This window comes from Cydia strobilella, chromosome 21 (genome assembly GCF_947568885.1).
Source record: "Cydia strobilella chromosome 21, ilCydStro3.1, whole genome shotgun sequence".
Classification (NCBI taxonomy): domain Eukaryota; kingdom Metazoa; phylum Arthropoda; class Insecta; order Lepidoptera; family Tortricidae; genus Cydia; species Cydia strobilella.
The window spans coordinates 5701453-5721539 of record NC_086061.1 but is presented as its reverse complement, the minus strand read 5'-3'; the positions used below and the strand labels follow the sequence as shown (position 1 = coordinate 5721539).

The following is a 20087-nucleotide window of genomic DNA, read 5'->3' as shown; positions in this document are numbered from 1 at the left end:
TGCCCCGGTTTCGCACGGGTTACACAAAACCTTAACAAATTATATACCTGAACCATCCTTAATAATCACTATTGATAGGTGAAAACCGCATGAAAATTCGTTAAGTAGTTTTTGAGTTTATCGCGAACATACATACATACAAACAGACAGACGTGGCGAAGGACTTTGCTTTATAAAGAGAAATGTTACATGCGCGTTGCCGACCCTAATACTCCGCACCCTCGTTGAACTCACCGGCAGAAACAACACTATGAGTAGGGTCTAGTGTTATTTGGCTGCAGTGTTCTGTAATGTATTTCTGAGGTATAATTTCCCCAATCCCGTGGCATCAGGAGACGGCCGCAAAGCTCCGGAATTTTGACACCCATCGGCCAAAACCCTTCCTTTATCTTGGTGAAGGTGACTAGATGCCGAGACACGAAAACAGCCGAGTTTACAAGCCATCATTCCAAAAATATATTTACACACCTTTAAGACACTGACCTACTGTTTTGCCGTCAGAAAGTTTCCAAAATTGTGATATTTCCACAAGGAACAATTTCGAAAACTTTCATATTATTATATGGGGAACGAAAGTTACCATTTCCAAAATGGAAACTTTCTTTATTTCTTGTGAAATTTGCCTGAAAAGCCTTTTCTTAATTTTTAGAATCTTTTAACAACTTGCATATAAAATAAAACTATGATAACGGATTATATCGCGTATATTGAATTTATAATACATCCCGACGTTTCGAACCCTTTACAGCGTTCGTGGTCAACGGGTGACAACTTGCATATACTTAATATAAATCTGTATGCTAAATAGTAACGCAACGTCTAGTATATGAATTATTGCGCAGCTAGTGTGTATAGGCGTCTGTATTTTCCTCAGTCATTAGTTAAATATTAACCGGGTGGGAGTCGGCCTATTCTTATTTTTTCTTACGTAGGGGCGGAAGGGGGTCAAAATCTGGCAAAAATCGTCTTACGTAATAAATGAATGGGGCCTTGAGTCATATTTTTATAAATCAAATCGTTTCAACATAAGTAACTAATTTGAATTACTAATTACAATAAAATCAGTAGGTACGTGTCACGCCATCTGTGCAAAAACTATGTCTAATTAAATCTGAAAACATGCGAAATTATACCATAACCATGTAGACTACACGCACACACGTTATGCCACTCGAGCACGTATGTGGACATAGATAAAACATGCATGTAACGTAACGGTATCGCTATAGTACAGTCCAGTCCGACTTTAGTACGATTCGCGCCGTCTGTATGACTCTACGTTCGTATTTATTAAAAACTACAATTAAAAAACAACCTGTGATAACTAAACTTTACTTTTAAATTCGATAAAAAGTTCTATTTATCATTAATTTCAAGTAATCAAGCTGTAAATTTAATGTAATTTGTGCTTATTGAAATGTTTACGCAACATAACCTCTAAAAGTATCGAGTGTAGTGTTTGTTTTTAAATTGTCCGTCATCAATGGTGAACTGGCAGTGGCAATGAATCATACAGCCACGGTAAGGAAGCGGCCGACTGTCGAAAGTAGTGCTAGGAGACAAATTTTAACAGCACTGTTAGGTAAGAGAAAGTTTTTGTTATTATTGAGTAGGTACATAATGTTATTTATTAACAATATGACGCAAACTTCTGTAATAAATACCTTCGTATCTATATTTATACTAATGAATGCTAAATTAACTTAATTAAATATTCTCACAGCTGTGCACCGATTGGTTATGCGAAGCGTCGTTGTTAGTTAATAGTCGTTCCAAAATTTTTGTTTTTTAGGGTTCCGTACCCAGAGGGTAAAAACGGAACCCTATTACTAAGACTCCGCGTATGTCTGTCCGTCTGTCACCAGGCTGTAGCTCAAGAACCGTGATAGCTAGACAGTTGAAATTTTCACAGATGATGTATTTCTGTTACCGCTATAACAACAAATACTAAAAACGAAGTAAAATAAATATTTAAGTGGGGCTCCCATACACGTAAACGTGATTTTTTTGCCGTTTTTTGCGTAATGGTACGGAACCCTTCGTGCGCGAGTCCGACTCGCACTTGGGCGGTTTTTAATATTTTTAGTTTTAAGTACTACCTAAAAAGCTAAGGGCCTTGTTATGTGGGATGTAGACCTAGACATTGCTCGGAGGCCTCGGAGCTTTGAAGCGGCGTTTAAGAGATTGGGGTGGCGAACCTCGCTCCGAATCTTACATTTTTTTATTACCACGTCGGTGGCAAACAATCATATATGGCCCGCCTGATGGTAATGTGCTCACGCCTATAGACCTACATGGCATATGGCCTATGGACGCCTGCAACTTCAGGGGTGTTACATGCGCGTAAACCTGTTCACTTTTTTTTTTTTAAGTGTAGAGTGTAGAGAAATCCTCGACACTCACTCGCCGGAGCGTCCGTAGTAACAAATTCCTCATAAACCGCACAGTGCGCGACCTTTTAGGTTCTAGGGTGGGGGTGAGAGGATGAACACCCTGCCGACGGCAAGTAGTGCGTTGATAGTTTGCCCATCCACTGTCTCATTTCAAACAACATACTTATATGTTAGATGATAGAAATAATCATACTGTCTTTGTCTTGCACTAGTACTAGCGCTAAAAAAAGCTCATCCCTTTTTTTAGTTTGTATAGTTTTTTTTGTTCTTATTTACTGACAAATTGGGTTTGCCAGACCGGAGGCCGATTCTCATTTAACGATTTATTATGATTTTGATCTTGTTTTGATAAGACCTGGACGATCGTCATGGCGATTGGGGCACATCCCACGCACAACTTTCATTGCATTCGCATGAGCGTGAGCTATCATCAAAACCGTATCAAAACAAAATCAAACCCGTAACAAATTGGTAAATTATAATCTCGCTCAAAAGTTAATACCTATTAAGCTTAAATCTTACAAAGAAAAAGAGGGGTACTGTCATAGTACGATTTCAAAAAGGTGGAGAAGAGACCGGTACCGCACCGACTGGACCCAACCATTTGCTGCGTCGTGCAACACCAACGACGCTGCTGTATGTGTCCCGATCACACTACCTTACAAAGGTCGAGGAGATCGTAAAGTATGTACATAATATAAACAGTTGAAGTAGGTATTGCATATTGCAACATGTGTCGTAAAACGAGACGCGGTACGAGTATGGCAAGCTAGCAAACGAGTATAGCATTTAATCGAATCTAGAGGCGTACTCCGGTGTAAGAAATATGATTTTAAACCCGTTCATGAATGCGAACGAAGTGCTCTTAGAAATCAGTGCATCAATATGATGTTTTTAAAATCTAAATACGCCTCGAACAGGGCCATCACGAGGGAAAACATCCTGACATTAAAAAAGTACTCACTGTACTTACATATATTGTCGTGCAATAAAGTACAACAGTTTAAAAAGCAGGTTTTTGGCAGGTCGGCTGGGTAGGTCGAGTGGGATATCATTTGAAAGAGCTTGAATTACAAAACAATTTTTTTTTTTTTTTAGTGAAAAACCAACATGTCGCGCAAATGAGTTAGCCAATTTGCCAATAGATGGCGCTGTACACAATTACGCTCAGTATAATTAGCTCCATGCATGAATTTTTTTTTTTTTTGGATTCATAATTTATATCGTTGGAACACCGGAAATGATAAAAATACTTTTGTAAACCTTAACATTATTTTATTAAAAAATATTTAAAATGTTGAAAATTTTTGAGCGGTTGAAACCCTCATAATTTTTGGCGCGAATTCGACAGAGCGTGATGACGTCACACGTTGGGCGGCCCAACTGACGTTTGCTACTAATGACACTAAACTGTCGAACGCGTGACGTCACGTGGCGTTTCGAGCGTTTCGCTCACTAGCTTTTCGCGGGCAAATTTTTGTACTTTTTATTTATAATTTTAAGTAATTAAATGGTAATTTAAAAACGGAAATGCATTTGTAACATGATATAACGGTAACAAACATCCGAATAAAACATATTTCGTTCAAATATAAACTTCATGCATGAGGCTAATTCTGATCAAAAGTTTTTCTTGAATATAGTTACAAAAAAAATTTAAAGTTTGTACGGAACCGTCGGTGCGCGAGTTAAACGAACTCGTACTTTACCGGTTTTTTTACATGGAGTACCTTGATTAGTAGATTGTAAAGCCAAAAACATTGCTGCTATTCTGTGCTATCACTTGTAAATGTCTTAATTAATTGTTCACAGCAACAATCCCTACATTCACCTACGGCATTCAAATTGGCTGGCTGTCGCCAACCCGTCTCCACCTGAAGGCTGCCGGCGTGACAGACAGCGACATCTCTTGGTTAGCGGCCGCACTACCACTCGCGGCTATATGCGGCATACCGTTTTTTAGTTACTCCAGCGATCGCTTCGGGAGGAAGATCTGTATTATCGCCGTGTCTCTTCTATCTTGTGTAAGTCTCTGTCCCTGCTGAACAGAAAGAGTCAGCTATTTCCAGTGACCGACAGCGCCATCTCGTGCCAACTCACAAATAAGCAATATGTCCCACACCATTGACACATCTGAGGCCGTCCTCAGCCTTACGGGCACTAAGAATGGTGCTAGTTCAGCGGTGTGCCTCACGAAATCGAGCCAATCGTGCTGTCTAACCGCGCTAATTTCGACCAATCGAGCGCCTGATGCGAACTCATCAACCAATCGCCTTGTAGCTGTGGCACACCAAAGACGACATTTCCATGTCGTTTCACGTTAACCTTTTCGCCACCATTGACTTCATATAGTCAGTACATTTCGTGCCCGACACGCCCACACGCCACAACTTCTTGATATGTTAATACGGGTTGTTTACGTGCAAGTTGTGGCTTGGCGTTAATGATACTTTATTACTTCATTGACGTGGCGGCGAAAAGGTTAAACCAGGGTTCAGGCCCAACCTAGTTTTTGCGTGATAATAGCCAAGGTATTCTTTATTCACAGATATCATGGACCATCAAACTAACCACCCTCTCCGCCCCATTACTGATCGCCGCACGCGCCATCGCCGGTGTAGCGGCTGCCGGGTGCTTCGTTGTGGTTCCTGTCTACGTCAAGGAGATTGCTGAGGACTCCTGGCGGGGAGCCTTAGCTTCTCTTACTATGACTGTCTGCAAGGTACTTTCTGACCCTATTAGACTTTCCCTGAACTAAGTAAAAAGAAAAAAGGTACCTGTTTATGTTAAGGCGATTGCGGATGATTCCTGGCGATGAACTCTGGCGTCTCTTACTATGTCCGTCTGTGAGGTATTTTCTAAAAACCTTAAATTTCAACTGATTTAAAGAATTAAATCGTTTTTTTCGAACGGATGTACGGACAGACAGGACAACTGAGGCTTATTGCGTCTCGTTAACCGTAGAAAAATCGCAATATCATTTTGGATCTATCATTAGACTCACTCGACTATATTGAGATTCATTGAATCTTAGTAACCGGCAACCTTGAGGTCTATTTGCTGAATAAATATAGTCAAGGGCCTCATTCACACACATTCGATTCGAATTAAATATAATGCACAAGGCGCTAGGAAGCTAACTAATAGATAGGTAGGGCAAACCTTGGCTAATCGGTGATACTTGGTAATTCGGTGATACTGCGTTATTATCTTACGCTAAGGTCACAATGGTGAAATGTAATATTTATAGCTTGCATTTCCTCATGGTAAGAGCTGTGTAAAATAATAATGCAGTATCACCGAATTACCAAGTATCACCGATAAGCCAAGGTTTGCCCTACCTACAGCTAATGTTACTGAACTGAACTGTTCGGCAGTGAACTTTTCTGCTTAGACTGGTGGGGTGACAAAAGTTACCTAACCTGATATTTGTCCAACTATACCCAGTGGTATTTAAAATATATGTGGCCTTCAAACCTCGTAGGTAACCACTAATGAATTCCTCGGAGCTAAATGTACGACATACTGAAGTACCTATCATTTGATATTTAGCTGTCGTTTCTCGGAGAAGGCAAACTTCGTGACTTCGTGAGGAAACCGGATTTATTCCAATGATGCCTAGTTTCTCCTCCGAAGGTCGGGTGGCAGTGGCTTTCACTAAAAAATACCTTCAACCCTCTTCAACGATACTTTGTGATTAGGTTGCCAAGCGAGCCATAGGAAAAATCCGGGACAATGCTAAGATGATGATGATTAGTGTGCAAGCCAAGTTTGTAAAGCAAAAACGCGAAACATCAAGCGCGAGTTACCGAATTAAAAATTACTTGATTCACGAATAATTTCGAGTAAGTATTGACTCCTCAGTAACTTATGTAGCAGCAGCAGTCCATGTTTCCGATTTCGAGATGTGGCATATTAATATTAGTCCAATCATAGTCCAAATTGGGACGGTAAGGCGTGCAGGCTTATTATATATTATGCCCAATGAATAATAAGCCTTAAATAAATACATACTTGTCATGAATCCATCAAAATGTTTTAATCGCAATCCGTCCCTGTCCCTTACCTGGTTCGTGCATAATTTTAAATGGCACCTGAGCGCAGGCTAGTCCAACGCTAAAAAAACCAGTGTAAGTGCGCTCTCCGATAACGCGCCTTTGTTACGCATATCGATGACACATTTAAGACTGGTTCTGTAGCGTTCGACTTGCCGGCACTCAGTAACCGCAAAGACCACACAGCTATGGAATATGTTTTCCCATTAGTTCATTTTAAACCTTATTGCAATCTTCATAGAGTGGTAATTCAATAACCGGTTAAAACGGCCCTACCATTTTTTTATGCTAGTAAGTAGCACGTGCGGTTTCATTTAACAATAGACAAAGGATAAGCCGAAAGGGGACTGTTTGAAATCTAAACACTATACATGGGGCATCTATTTTTCGGATCGCCCGCCAATTCGATAATTTTACTTGGCACAAAATTAACTTTGATTTGTTTTTGTTGAAGCTAGGCGTCATCTTCGTATACGGGCTGGGCACATGGTTGCCCTACACACACAACCAGGCGGTTTACTTGACCGTGGCGATCCTCCATGCGCTAGTGTTCGGCTTCATGCCGGAGTCGCCTAACTACTTGCTGAAGCGGGGTAGAGAGAAGGTGAGAAACACTTTCAGTAAGATGGGTTTTTATTTTAATATCCCAGAATGATACCAGATTCTAAAATGACGGCGGATTAACCAAATCACTACCCAATGATTCTGTTTTTGTACTTAAATAAGAGATCAACAAATTGGAGCATTCGCTCTGTCATTTTATTAGTAACATTTTAATAGTTTATCACTTTAAATCTTAAGCAAAGCAAACAGTTGGCAATTTGCTAAGCTCGCGAGGCTCAAGTACTAAAGACATATTTTACATATGTTGCTCAATCTAATAGCTACTTTAGACAATTCGACGTCTCATTCCACTCTAAGAAATTCCACGTCTAGTGTCTAGTGCTTTTGCAATATGGTATAAATAGGGATTGCAAAAAAGGACGCATTGACTGGACTATTAATAGACCTTATCACATAGCAACTAGGTTTTATTTTACATGTCTTCGTAGACTTAGTAATCAGCTCTCGTATGGTTACTAGTTTATTTACTACGTAACTTGAATTTATTTCAAAATCCTTACAGTCCGTTCTCCAGATCAAGAGGAAAGGGGACGACGTCACGTGACCGCTTCTTCCATACAAACGTAGTCCCCATTTTCCTCTCCAGATATTATTTATTACTGAGGTTTATTTTAACCATATATATCATAAGAAATTGCACAGCTGCTGAACTTCCGTTCAGGCGCACATAACATGTAATGTACGTACCTACGTACTTAATATGTAAAATAACATTAGCAATAAGGTTTTCTCAATAAATTATTCTTATTCTTAATTCAAGTGTACGCTGCTTTTTTTTTAGAAAGCAACACAAACGATAGCCTGGCTTCGGAGCCTCAACAGAGGTGAAACATCCGTCCTCGATGAAGTGCACAAACTGAAAGACGAGCACAGGCGGTTCGACGAGATGCCCAGGGTCACGCTGTGCAGTATAAGTAAGTAACGTTGGACCTATCTATAGTTACGTTCACGTTAAGAATGCAGTAAAATCATAATTGTCCGCCGGTCTAGCAGCGCCCGGGTAACCAATCAAATCGTTCCTCATTAGAAAGCGAAGTTAACAGTAACCAAGATGCCAACCGTTTGCGCCGTAGCGAACGAAATACTAATGTCTCTTTATCGCACTTATATGGAAGAGTGATTAGAGAGAATTAACATTACCGTCGTTCGCTACGGCGCAAACGATGGGCATCTTGGCTAGGCCCTCAGGGCTATAACCGCAAACACTACTCTAATTAAAGCGTATCTAATTAGAGTGATAGAGAAAGATGCCCGTAATTTGCGTACTTCGGTGTTCGCGGTAGGCCTTCAGTGGAAGGCATACTTTCTTATTACGATTTGATTGGCTACGAGCATCGCTAGGCCAATGGACTGCATTCTTAACACGAACGAACTATAAGGGCCGTAGTCAAAATGACAAGCATTTTTCGAAAAACGCCAATAGAAATGCTCTGAACAACTTTCTTTATCAGTGCCATCGTCCCACTTGTATCGCCGCTCCACCAGCCAAAGGAGTAAAGCTCATTCCCACTTCTTAGGGTGATATTCCACCTGTCAAATATCTTTGTCCAACGTGTATTGCGTCTCACATTTTGCTTAATGAGAAATTGAACCCAGGTAGCATTTATTCATATTGACGTCCGTTATGTCATTATGACGTATAAATGACGTCATAACGACTATGCTACCTGGGAAATACCACCATGAGGTGAAGGGGGCGAAGTGCGCCAACATCAATATTTGAAACAAGAGTTTTGCATTCAATTCTCGTAAATAAGTATTATTAGGTACATTTAACTTTATGATATTCAAAGTACAATGTTCTACTTATTAAGTATACGCGGTAAATACATTAAGTTTGTAGAAACTTAATCATAATCCAACGGTTGTTTGTAATTATGAAGTTATACTGAATTATAATTACCTCGGTCATAAAATAATAGTTCACAGCAAATTGAGCCGTGATTCAATGGAAATCCGACTTTAATTGCCTTAAGTATTTCACAGCAAGAACAATATTTGTGTGTGTATTGAGATAGCTAGGTAAAATCCGTAAAATCTCGGATATATAAAGGATGGAAAAAAATGATGGGCCCTGGAGGGAAAGTGCCTTAAAACCTTAAGTTAGTTCATGTTACTTAAAGAAAACATTCTTTTAGTTTTCAAATAAACAAAACTGCATTCAAAGATTTTTCATTTTTTTTTTCAATTTCGCTTTTCTAAAAATATTCTCGAGTACTAAATATTCGATTTTATGGATATTTTGTACTACAGACGAGTGTAAGACCTAACGTTTCTTGGAGAAATGTTATCATTAACATTAACTGTATCGACTAGTAAAATAAAATAGCGAGTGTTTATTTTTTGGAATTTTTAGTCGGTTCGATTTCCGGGCGAGGCAAGCGAGTTTAAAAAATCTTTGAATGCAGTTTTGATTATTTTAAAAATAAAAGAATGTTTCCTTTAAGTAAAATGAGCTAACTTAAGGTTTTAAGGCACTTTCCCTCCAGGGCCCATAAATGTTTTCCACACTGTATACAGCCGTAGGTTAAATTGTTAAATGTAAACACACTATCTCTTTGTAGTCTGTGCACACTGTATAAATGCGCTAATGCATGTAATGTAGTTACCTAACCACAGCAATAATCCTAATGTGATAACAATGATGCCAGAGTATACTATATAAAAATAGTTATTTGTTATACAAGGGTGCAAAGTTGTATTTTACCCGCGAGTGTAGAATTGAAACACGAGCAAGCGAAAGGATTCTAACGGTGAACCACGAGCGAAGCGAGTGGTTCTAAAATAGAATCCTGAGCGTAGCGAGTGTTTCAACACACGAGAAGTAAAATACATTTGCGCCCGTGTGTAACACAAAACTTTTCACCTCACTATAGCGAGGAAAGTGCAACATCCACAGGCGTTAGATCATCTTCATCACTGGAATCACTCATTTCTTTACGATATTATAACAGAAATCTCTGGAAGTTGTGTATTTTTACGCGATTCGGTGAGAAAAGGTTTTAAGTAAAAAAATTGTTGACAATGTTGACATTTCTGATGTATGAAATGTCAACGATGCGTTTTGAAATTGCATCGACTCAACTTGTGCGTTCAGAATTATATTTAACATCATTATAAAAAAACAAACGTTTCCTATGGAATTTTAAGGTTTATGACTTAAAATCATTAAATAAAGCTAAATTTGGTATTTTTATTAGATTCTCAAACCATTTATTTAATGATAATTAATATCGAACGAACCATTATCATGAGCGTTTTACGTTTTGTTATCTGTCAAGCTACTTAAACACGCTCCATCCAAGGTCAAATTACTTTCCCCACTAGTGGATAAAACGCGTTTTTCCCCGCTTGTATTGAAGGATAAAAGACAACTTTCCGAGCTAGTGAGGGGAAAATATATTTTAGTTGAGTTGAAAAGTTTTGTGTTACACACGGGCGCAAATGTATTTTACTTCTCGTGTGTTGAAACACTCGCGGGTAAAATACAACTTTGCACCCTTGTATAACAAATAACTATTATTGCATACAAAAAAGTATCTATCTACCTACTTTCTTAAAAACTAAGGTAGGCTAAATACTTATGAAAGAAAAAAGAGAAGTTTAATCGCCAAAGCATGATCTATTCCAGACAACTTTTGTGTAGGGGAGAAAAAACAAGTGAAAAAAACCTTGAAACATGAAAGAAATTAACTCTGCGACTTTTTGGTGCCATGTTCACACTCGGTCATTTGCCAAATCGGCGCACAGCTTAAGCAGTTAACTCACCTTATTACTTAATTCAGTAACTGACGACAGCGACGCAGCAATGCGTAGAAAAGAGATACAGATATCTCTACAGTCTAAAGCGAAAATCGTTAAAGTTCAATCAACTTCCGTTTATCTCAGTACGGGACCGAGCCACCTTCTCCGCTCTCCGAGTGACGCTTATGCTGATGGCGCTCCAGACCCTCTCCGGGTGTTTCGCCCTCATGAACTACGCGTCCGAAGTGTTCGCCCGGGCTGGCTCCACGTGGGACCCTAACCTGCTAACGCTACTCATGGGCTTCTTGCAATTAGCTGGCTCTTTCTTTACGACGATATCCATCGAGAAGTTTGGGAGGAAGGTAAGACAGTCGAATTTATTGAAACAAACAATTAATACGGAATAATGTAATATAGAAAGTGTCTCAAATACTATAACCCTATACAATTTTGATTTATGTTTTGTCGTTTACGGTAACGACACAATTTATCGTCACATATTTAATGAGATTGTATGCACTTTTAAACTATCATGGTTCGTGGTCGATATTGTCCATCGATTTCGTATAAAAGCGACTGCATACAATCTCGTACATTTTGGTTTTCTGCGTGATCCTAACGATAAATCTAGTCGTTAGTGTCGTACCGTGGACGGTGTATTCCCATTCGTCCCCACCCCAAGTGACCGCCGCCACACACGAGGCGGGGACAAATAGGAATACACCTCGTGGACGACCACGATAGAGTATAAAAGCGTCCATTCTGTTCTTAAGATTTATAGGGATTTTCTTCGTCCAAAGTCCCGTCGGGACAAAGGGGCGTTCTAAATCGTAAGCAGTCTTTCGGCTGATATGATGACTTATACTTTAATATTTTCATCCCCAGATCCCACTGGCCTGCAGCTGCGCCTTGGTCTCCCTCTGCATGTTTGCCCTAGCAACCTACTTCGTAACTCACTCGGGTCCTCGATGGCTTCCCGTGGTGTCTGTGTGTCTATGCCTGCTTTCATACGGTGCTGGACTAGCGCCCGTGCCGATGGTGGTTATGGCAGAGGTGTTCACATACCAGGTAAATCATTCTTCAGGTTTTCTTTTTGTTAGAAACCCTGCTCCCATTCACTATCACTACGTGGCTGGTGTCCTCACGTGCCTGGGGGTTCACCTCGGACGCACAGGTAGCAAAGTGACGTCAGCGACGTCCTAATGACGGCATTATGAAGTCATAATGTAGTCGCTCGCGTCATATTGACGTATGAATGCTACCTGGGGAGCGCCGAGCAAATTAGCGAAGTACGCCATGGCCGAAATCGGCCGGTAGGATCATCATCATCAGAAACCCTTGTAGTTGCGCAATGTTCATCTGTCTGTCTATCCGTCTGCGGTTTAGATCAGTGGTAGTTAGCAATATAAGTAGGTAATGATCAAATCTGGCATGAGTACACACACATCAATCAAGTCGACAACGAGGTAAAATAAAAAATTTGATTCTGCCCTCCGGCAGGAAAGCGTCAACTTTTGGGCCGCTGAGCAAAAAAATGTAACATACTATTTTAGGATACCACTCGTAGCTACACATATATTAACACTAGCTTTTGCCCGCGACTTCGTCTGCGTGGACTTAGTAACCGCAGCTAGGGTAGGAATAGCGCCTGGAAAAACTCTCATAGCAATCTAAATTTGAGCATATTATGCACACAAATTAGCAGGCACTTCGTTAATTATTTCAATTCCACCCCGCTTTTTACTTTCTTAAGGGATGATTTTCGGGATAAAAACTATCCTATGTCCTTCTCAGGGACTCAACCTATCTCTATGCCAAATTTCATCTAAATCGGTTCAGCGGTTTAGTAGTAGTAGTAAAACTCTTTATTGTACAAAAAGAAACATCATTTAAGCCAAAACCAAAAACGCATCATTTAAGCGTGAAGAGGGAACACACAGACAGAAAGACAGACAGACAGACTTTCGCATTTATAATATTAATATATTAACATAAAGAGCTTGGGGATACAATTACTTTCGCTGCAACTATTCTGATCTAAACATATCGTCTACAGATGCGAGCCCGCATGGCCGGCGCGTCCATGGCGTTCTCATTCCTCTGCAGCTCCATGACCGTCCTGTTCTACACGCCCATAGCGACCGCGTTCGGTGTACACGTGGTGTTCTACGTGTTCGCGGCCGTGACGGCGTGGGGCGTGGTGTACACGGCGCTCTGGGTGCCCGAGACGAGGGGGAAGAGTCTGCAGGAGATTAGGGAGTATTGGGTCAAGCCTGAGCCCGTACATGTATAAAACAACCGGCCAAGTGCGAGTCGAACTCGCGTACGAAGGATTCCGTACCATAACGCACATAAACGGCAAAAAAATCACGTTTGTTGAATGGGTACTAATATATTTCTTTTATTCTGTTTTTATTAGTATTTGTTGTTATAGCGGCACCAGAAATACATCATCTGTGAAAATTTCAACTCTAGCTATCACGGTTCAGACAGACTGGTGACAGACAGACAGATGAGTCTTAGTAATAGGGTCCCGTTTAAACCCTTAGGGTACTGAACCCTAAAAACAGAGATAATAGAGATGTGATATATCTTTAGATAAGTAGATACAGGTAAATTTGTTAAAAACGACGCGAGCTCAAGTTTACATTCGTAGTCAATTTTAAAGAGATTTAATTAAACCCAGTTTATCATTCCACCAGTATAGGTAGATACAAGTGGGATTGACGCGTGGAACAAAATATCTTTCACTTAAGAATGTTTAAGTAAAAAAGTAAAATAAATGCTGTAAATTATTACGATTACACGCGTGCATTTGATAACTGTCCACAAAGTGCATTGCAGTGCTGTGCGAATTGAATGGGGTTGGGTTGGCAGGTCGAAATAATTAGCAGAGGGCGCCAGCATAGCTTGCCCTGTCAATCCCTAGAATTGTGTCAAATTATTTTTTTTAATGCCCTGGATGCCAGCCCTTTAAGCCAAATCTCATAGAAAAAGGGGCAAGCTATGATGGCGCCATCTCTGCAAACCTTTGACAGTTGCCAACCCCATTGTCTGAAAACAAAAACCAAACACTATACACTGTATATTTAATTTTAAATTATATTTTTAAGTATTAAAAAAATGGAAGTACTTAATTAAGTATTTGTAAATTGTTCATAAAACAATCTCGAAGTGTGTACCTAATGTATAGCATTATAAATGAGGAGTGTCTTTTCAAAAGGACTTATTTTTGTACGATACAAAAATAAGTCCTTTTAAAAAGACTCTCCTCAGATATAAGACAGGTACAGTCAATGTAAAATGTAGGCGAAAAATGTAAACACATCTTTGACATCGACTGTACCCCTCTTATATTATTATACACTATTTATAATGCTATACATTAGGTTTACACTTGGAGATTGTTTTAGTGGTAGTAGTAAACTCTTTATTGTACAAATATACATATTAAAAATTACATGGTACAAATAATAAGATGTACAAAGGCGAACTTATCCCTTTTGACTTATGGCGGCTGTTTTATGAACAATTTACACCTGTATCCGACTGTACTAGGAAATAAATATCTAACTCAACTTTTTACTAAGTGCCAATTATGTGAAATTCGGTTGAGATTTCGATTGTAATATATGTGATATAGTTTTTTATATTTTTACCATGTTGTATGTATTTATGGAGGAATTAAATGAAAAACAAAGTGTTATATTTATTATTTAATATATAACTACAGAGAATCGTCTCGACGCATGCGTCGCGTCACCGCCGTCAGTTGTTATCCAATTTTTGGTACACTTAATTGATACAAGTGAATTAAAATTAAAAACAATACACTATTGCCAGGCTCGAAACACAGTTTGGACACCGAGCAAAAAAAAGCGTACATTTACAAAAATACTTCATGTACGTACTTTTTATAGAACAAATTTCATTGGGTAGCTTTTACCATTAAATATAATCTGGGATCTTTGCATCTCTTTTCTACGAGCCTAGAGTGAATTTATATTCCACCTTATAGCCTTACCACGAGTTTGACACTGACATATTCGCTAGCGTCTGCGTAACTTACTTTCTATACATCTTGCTCGCACTAATAAGCCAGTACGAGCGAGATGCATATAAAGTAAGTTAGTAAGTCAGTGTCAAACTCGTGGTAAGGCTAGGTCCCCGAAACGATAAGAGTCCAGGTACATTAATTGTGAACTTTCAAAAAAAAAACCCGTCGTTTTCGCTCTGACAATCTTTACGCCCCTTTAAAAATGCCACAAACCTACACAGCCTAACCTTATAGGAACTGTAATATTTTGTTCCTAACTACAATACAACATTACTCATCTCCATACGAATATTCCCGAAAAATATTAAAAATTAAACTTAATAATAAGTGAAACGTTTTCGAAAAATTACACACATAGCAGAAGCCGCTAGGAAATCAACCTTCTCGCCGCCATTGACTTGATATAAAGTCAGTGCACTTCGTGTCCCACACCCACGACTTCATATCAAGTCGTGGTTTTGCATAGGTTCGTTTACGTGCAATAGGAGATATTACTGCAATGTTCTGCCACCAGAGTGCAGCACTAGCCTTTTTAGTAAACCATAGAGTAACTTATACATACTGTACCTTTAACAGGTTTTTGACAAATTTTCAGAGATAATAAAATTAAAATATGACATTGATGCACCAAGGCGGTTTGTTTACAGAGGACCTACCGGGAAACGCGAATCCGAAATTTCGCTATCAGCCTCTTTATCGCTCGAATATGCAAGAGTGACAGAGATGTTAGATAACGAAATTTCGATTTTCTTGTTTTGCAATAGACCTTCAGATTGTGGTAGTGGCGCCACCTACGCAGAGTTACGCGTAATACTCCCTATTTTTGACATGGCGTTGAAGACACTATTACTTCATTGACGTGGCGGTGTAGAATGTAGAATCCTATAGAAGTGGCCTACCGCGAGCGCCCGTGAGGGACAGAACATACGCAATGCGACAATATTATTGGTCGAGTAGATTTGTACCCCACCATAAACCATACAAATTTACGGTGGGGAATTAAAAAAAAGACTGTAACAAGGACAAACAATAACGCTTTCTCTGCTACTCCTACTGAAAGATTCATAAGACAATCCCGTTCTGACAGTTACCCCACCACTCATGCCTAATCCAGTTTCATACTAGATTCATGCGTGGCAGCGAAAAGGTTAATAGTTCTTCAAATAGGACATTTTGTTAGATAATAATATCACGAAGAAACTGCTAAAATGTAAAACTTAATACATAAGCTAGCTACGATGTCCATGAAGTGCCCAAATTTATTTATAATTGATACAATTAAGTCAGAATAGTAAAAACATAATTGTTTAAATTTAAAATTTTGTCAAATCGAAACGAAAATGAACAGATAACTATCAGCCGAAAATACAAACTAGAACAACGGGCAAACAAATTTACGTATTAGTCTAAAAACTTATGATTATAATTCTATATTACAGACTCGACTTAATCCATATATCACTCCTTAATGTCATCTTAAGACATGGTGATGATAAAATAAAAAGAACGTTCTATCCATTGTCCTTGAAAAAGAACAAAATTATTTTATAATAATGACATGATGTCAGTGATATCCTTGCGCACAAAATTAACTTAGGACACGTTAAAGTTAAAAAAGAATAATCCAGAAAATAGACCAAAATCCATCATAATATTTAAGTAATCAATTCAAGATTTACTATAGTCAAATATCGATTATTATGGCCCATGAAAAAGCACGGGCAGTCATTAAGGGGCGTAGTTGAAAATAAGTGATTCCTCCTTCCTCCTCCTTCCTAAACCCTCCTTTAATCCTTAAGCCTTTAGTTTTCTAATTACTTAAATTGTCCATAACTTCATAAAGTTTGGGTTTTCAAACTTATTCAAAGACTGATGGTTTCTGATATTATTAAGTGCAGTTTTTAATGCTAATTATATTGGAACCCAAATATGATTACTACGACTTAAAAAGCAAACGAAATAGATGCTGCAGTCACAGTAATATAAACCGAATTAAAAGTACTGCAGTACCATTCTTGCCTTAGTCTTTCGACATTCTTTACACAAATTACATGTATTTATTCATTTCTTATGAATGAGAAGCTCTTACACACCATTTTAAATACCTATCAAATAAATTATTCGGACAAATCAAATTTTTCGACAATCGAAACTGGGTTTTTTTTCTATAATAAAAATGCCAGTTTCTGTAAATCCGTCTCTCAATTTAAGACATGTTTACATAATTATTACTCATTATTATTCATTCCAATAGAAAGTAACTCTTAATCGGTATGGAGCAAATATGTATGGATTGCTCCAATAGGCATTTTGGGTAATTTAGGTTTTATTATATTTACCCGTATACAGAATACTGATGATACGGTAAATTTAACCTCGTAAAACAGCGCTCTTGTATTTGCTTTCGTATGTGTTCTCCTCTGCAGGTCGCATTTCACAATCGATTCTCGTTTGTGAGATGGTTTGTTAAGAGGTTTTTTGGTAAAAGTTCAAAATGGCGGATTTTAAGGGACTTAATTAAGCGCCAGTAGGTTCTATGTCACTTAAGACCATTTGATTTCACTGTGATAATGACTCAATGAAGTATTAAATTTTTTTAACAGTTATGAGCTTATCGCAAGAAATAAAACTATGAAAACGGATTATATCGCGTATATTGAATTTATACTTTATCTCCGTTTCGAACCGTTTACAGCGTTCGTGGTCAACGGGTGACTGAGGAAAAGCTACAAAGTGCAAAAATACCAACATACAAAAAATAATGAACCATCATAAACTAGAAACTTAAGGCTGATTGTACATGCAAAATCAGTTCATAAGTCTAGTTGTACAACTATTTTCAAGTAAATACAGTGTACTGTATACTTATCGCAAGCCACTAGTTTCTATAAGAGTAAAACTCGAATTGAATTTGTACTTGGACTAGCATGCTTACGAGGTTAAAAGCCGAAATCATCGTTTCATTTTCAGTATCAATTCAGGATAGTAGCGTTTATTGCCTTTTATTTAACAACATCCAAAATACTGGATATAACCTTGATTTTATAGCACGACAAATGAAATCTCTAGCAGATTATAAAAGAAAACCACCTGGCAGTGTTTTAAATTGGACATTATGAATATATTATCTTGTTAGAGTTTCGGATATTAAGTACCTATTCAAAATCACGAATATTTTATTACATTAGTTTAATTTATTAAGCAGACAGTTTTGAGACGCATACTCACAAATATTTTTATCGAAATCACAAAACAATCGAATTTAAAACAAAACAAGTAATTATGTCGTATGGAAAACTGAAAATACTGTTCTGTTATTAAAATAATATAAATACCAGTGATTTTGCATAGAAAACACCGAAAATAATAGTTTCTCGAAAAAAAAAGGTACACGATTAAAACTTCCAAACGCTATTCAAGTCCAGTTTGACCCCTTTGGATGCCAAGAACGCCAAAAAATCGTCACGTAGCCCACAGCGCCAGGAACGCTAAGTGTTATACGCTAATTTATATGGACTCACTTGCATATATGTGACATTTTCAAGTATGATGTAGCGCCTACGACGATGACGAGCCAACCGAGCTTCAAGGGTTAGGGTCACCGTGGCCTCGGCCTTTGGTTCGTTCACAAGTTAATTTGGTGGTAAACCGATTACACAAACTTGGCGACCGTTTCCGGCGTTCAAAGGGTAAAAGTACAAAATGAGTATGTCTCTGTATCCGTCCGTGTGGTCTGGGTCCTCCTAGTCGGTGTGGTGGTGGTGCGTGGTGGCGTTCAGTCGGAGTTGGTCCGCTTGCCGGGCGGCTCGTCCACGTCGGACTCGGGCGGCTGCTCGAGGCCGGGCAGCTGGATCTGCGTGTCGGACGCCTCCGATGGCTGGAAACATCATGTTACCATGAGAATGTGGGGATAGGTATTAGCAAAGATAGATATAACTCCGTAATAGATAGATACAGTCTAAGGAAAAAACGTGCCTCGAAAATCAAGAAAATTTGATTCTCGTTCAGAGGGCGCTACTACTTTTGGCCTACAGTCGAATAGATGGCGTTGACGGTTTCGTTTGTTATTTAACAATTTTAATGCATATCAGTGAAAGAACATGGGTCAAAATCATAAAAATAATTAATGCAAATAAAAAAAAATCATTTATCTATATTTAAATACATTCTATCGTATTTTTATAAATCTTCATTTTTAGTTTTAAAGTGTGTCGACAGATGGCAGTGAATTTACTGGAGTTACAAAATTTACTATGACAGTACCGCTCTAGTATAAGTTACTCTATGGTATTAGGCTGAAAACGAACTGCGATTATTTTCTTGCGGTTTCAGTCTTTTTAAGTGCGTGCGCTTATAAAGTTACATTTTTTTGCTGTTGCGGAACCACTTTTGAAAAACCGCAGTGCGTTCTAAGCCTTACTGTACTGTAAGGCTTCAATAAAATTGTAATTGAACCTGCCCCTGGCTTAATGTAATATTATAAAAATTTGAGATTGAATAATTGCTTTTGCTTACAACATTAAAGTGAATTAAGTACTAAATGAGAATACTTATTTATAGAATAAAATATATGATTGATTTGAATTCACATGTGACTTTTTCACGAGAAACATCAACATGAATAATATTACATGCAAGGAATAAAACTTACAATAAACTAGAACAGGCTCTACTTGAAATTAGAATTTACAAATCCATGCTTTATTTTTTTCCATATCCATATCTCTATATCATCTATCGTTTTGTATGGTAAATTACTTGGACCAGGAACTTTTGTCCATACAAAACAATATAAAAACACAAAAAAGGCACAACCAGATATAAGATTTACTTTTATCGACACCAGGAGCCTTACCACGCGTTTGACACTGACACATTCGATAACATCTGCGTAACTTATCTCGCTCGCACTAATATGTCAGGACGAGTGAGACACAACGAAATTAAGTTTACACACGCGCTAGCGAATATATCAGTATCAAACTCATGGTAAGGCTACAGAAGCTGATGTAAAAAAAATATTGACAAACCATAAAAGTATAAAATTACGAAATCATTAAAATCTGCCACTACATTGCAGGAAACAAAAATGTGAAATATGTATGGCAGCCGGGCTAGCACATGATTGGCGCGAGAGTATCTCGCCGCGACATAGACTACCCGCCCCTCTTTAATTCATAGTTAGACGGTTAGTCTATCTCGCGGCGAAATACT

General features: G+C 38.5%; 2 protein-coding genes across 2 annotated transcripts in view; one reads left to right on the top strand and one right to left on the bottom strand.

Annotated features, from left to right (window-relative positions):
- The first annotated feature begins 1263 nt into the window (after nucleotides 1-1263).
- On the top strand, nucleotides 1264-13135 carry LOC134751306 (facilitated trehalose transporter Tret1-like). Its single transcript, XM_063686691.1, has 8 exons — nucleotides 1264-1582; nucleotides 4206-4417; nucleotides 4942-5115; nucleotides 6903-7052; nucleotides 7854-7986; nucleotides 10961-11178; nucleotides 11702-11884; nucleotides 12873-13135. The coding sequence occupies exons 1-8, from the start codon at nucleotides 1504-1506 to the stop codon at nucleotides 13107-13109; spliced, it is 1386 nt and encodes a 461-aa protein (XP_063542761.1). The 5' UTR covers nucleotides 1264-1503; the 3' UTR covers nucleotides 13110-13135.
- A 1384-nt stretch (nucleotides 13136-14519) lies between these two features.
- LOC134751037 (sister chromatid cohesion protein PDS5 homolog B-like) overlaps nucleotides 14520-20087 on the bottom strand; it is a 40321-nt gene continuing 34753 nt past the window's right edge. The window contains exon 19 of the mRNA XM_063686371.1: nucleotides 14520-18750. Coding sequence (XP_063542441.1) covers nucleotides 18649-18750 — 102 coding nt within the window. The 3' untranslated portion in view covers nucleotides 14520-18648. The remainder of the gene's footprint in view (nucleotides 18751-20087) is intronic.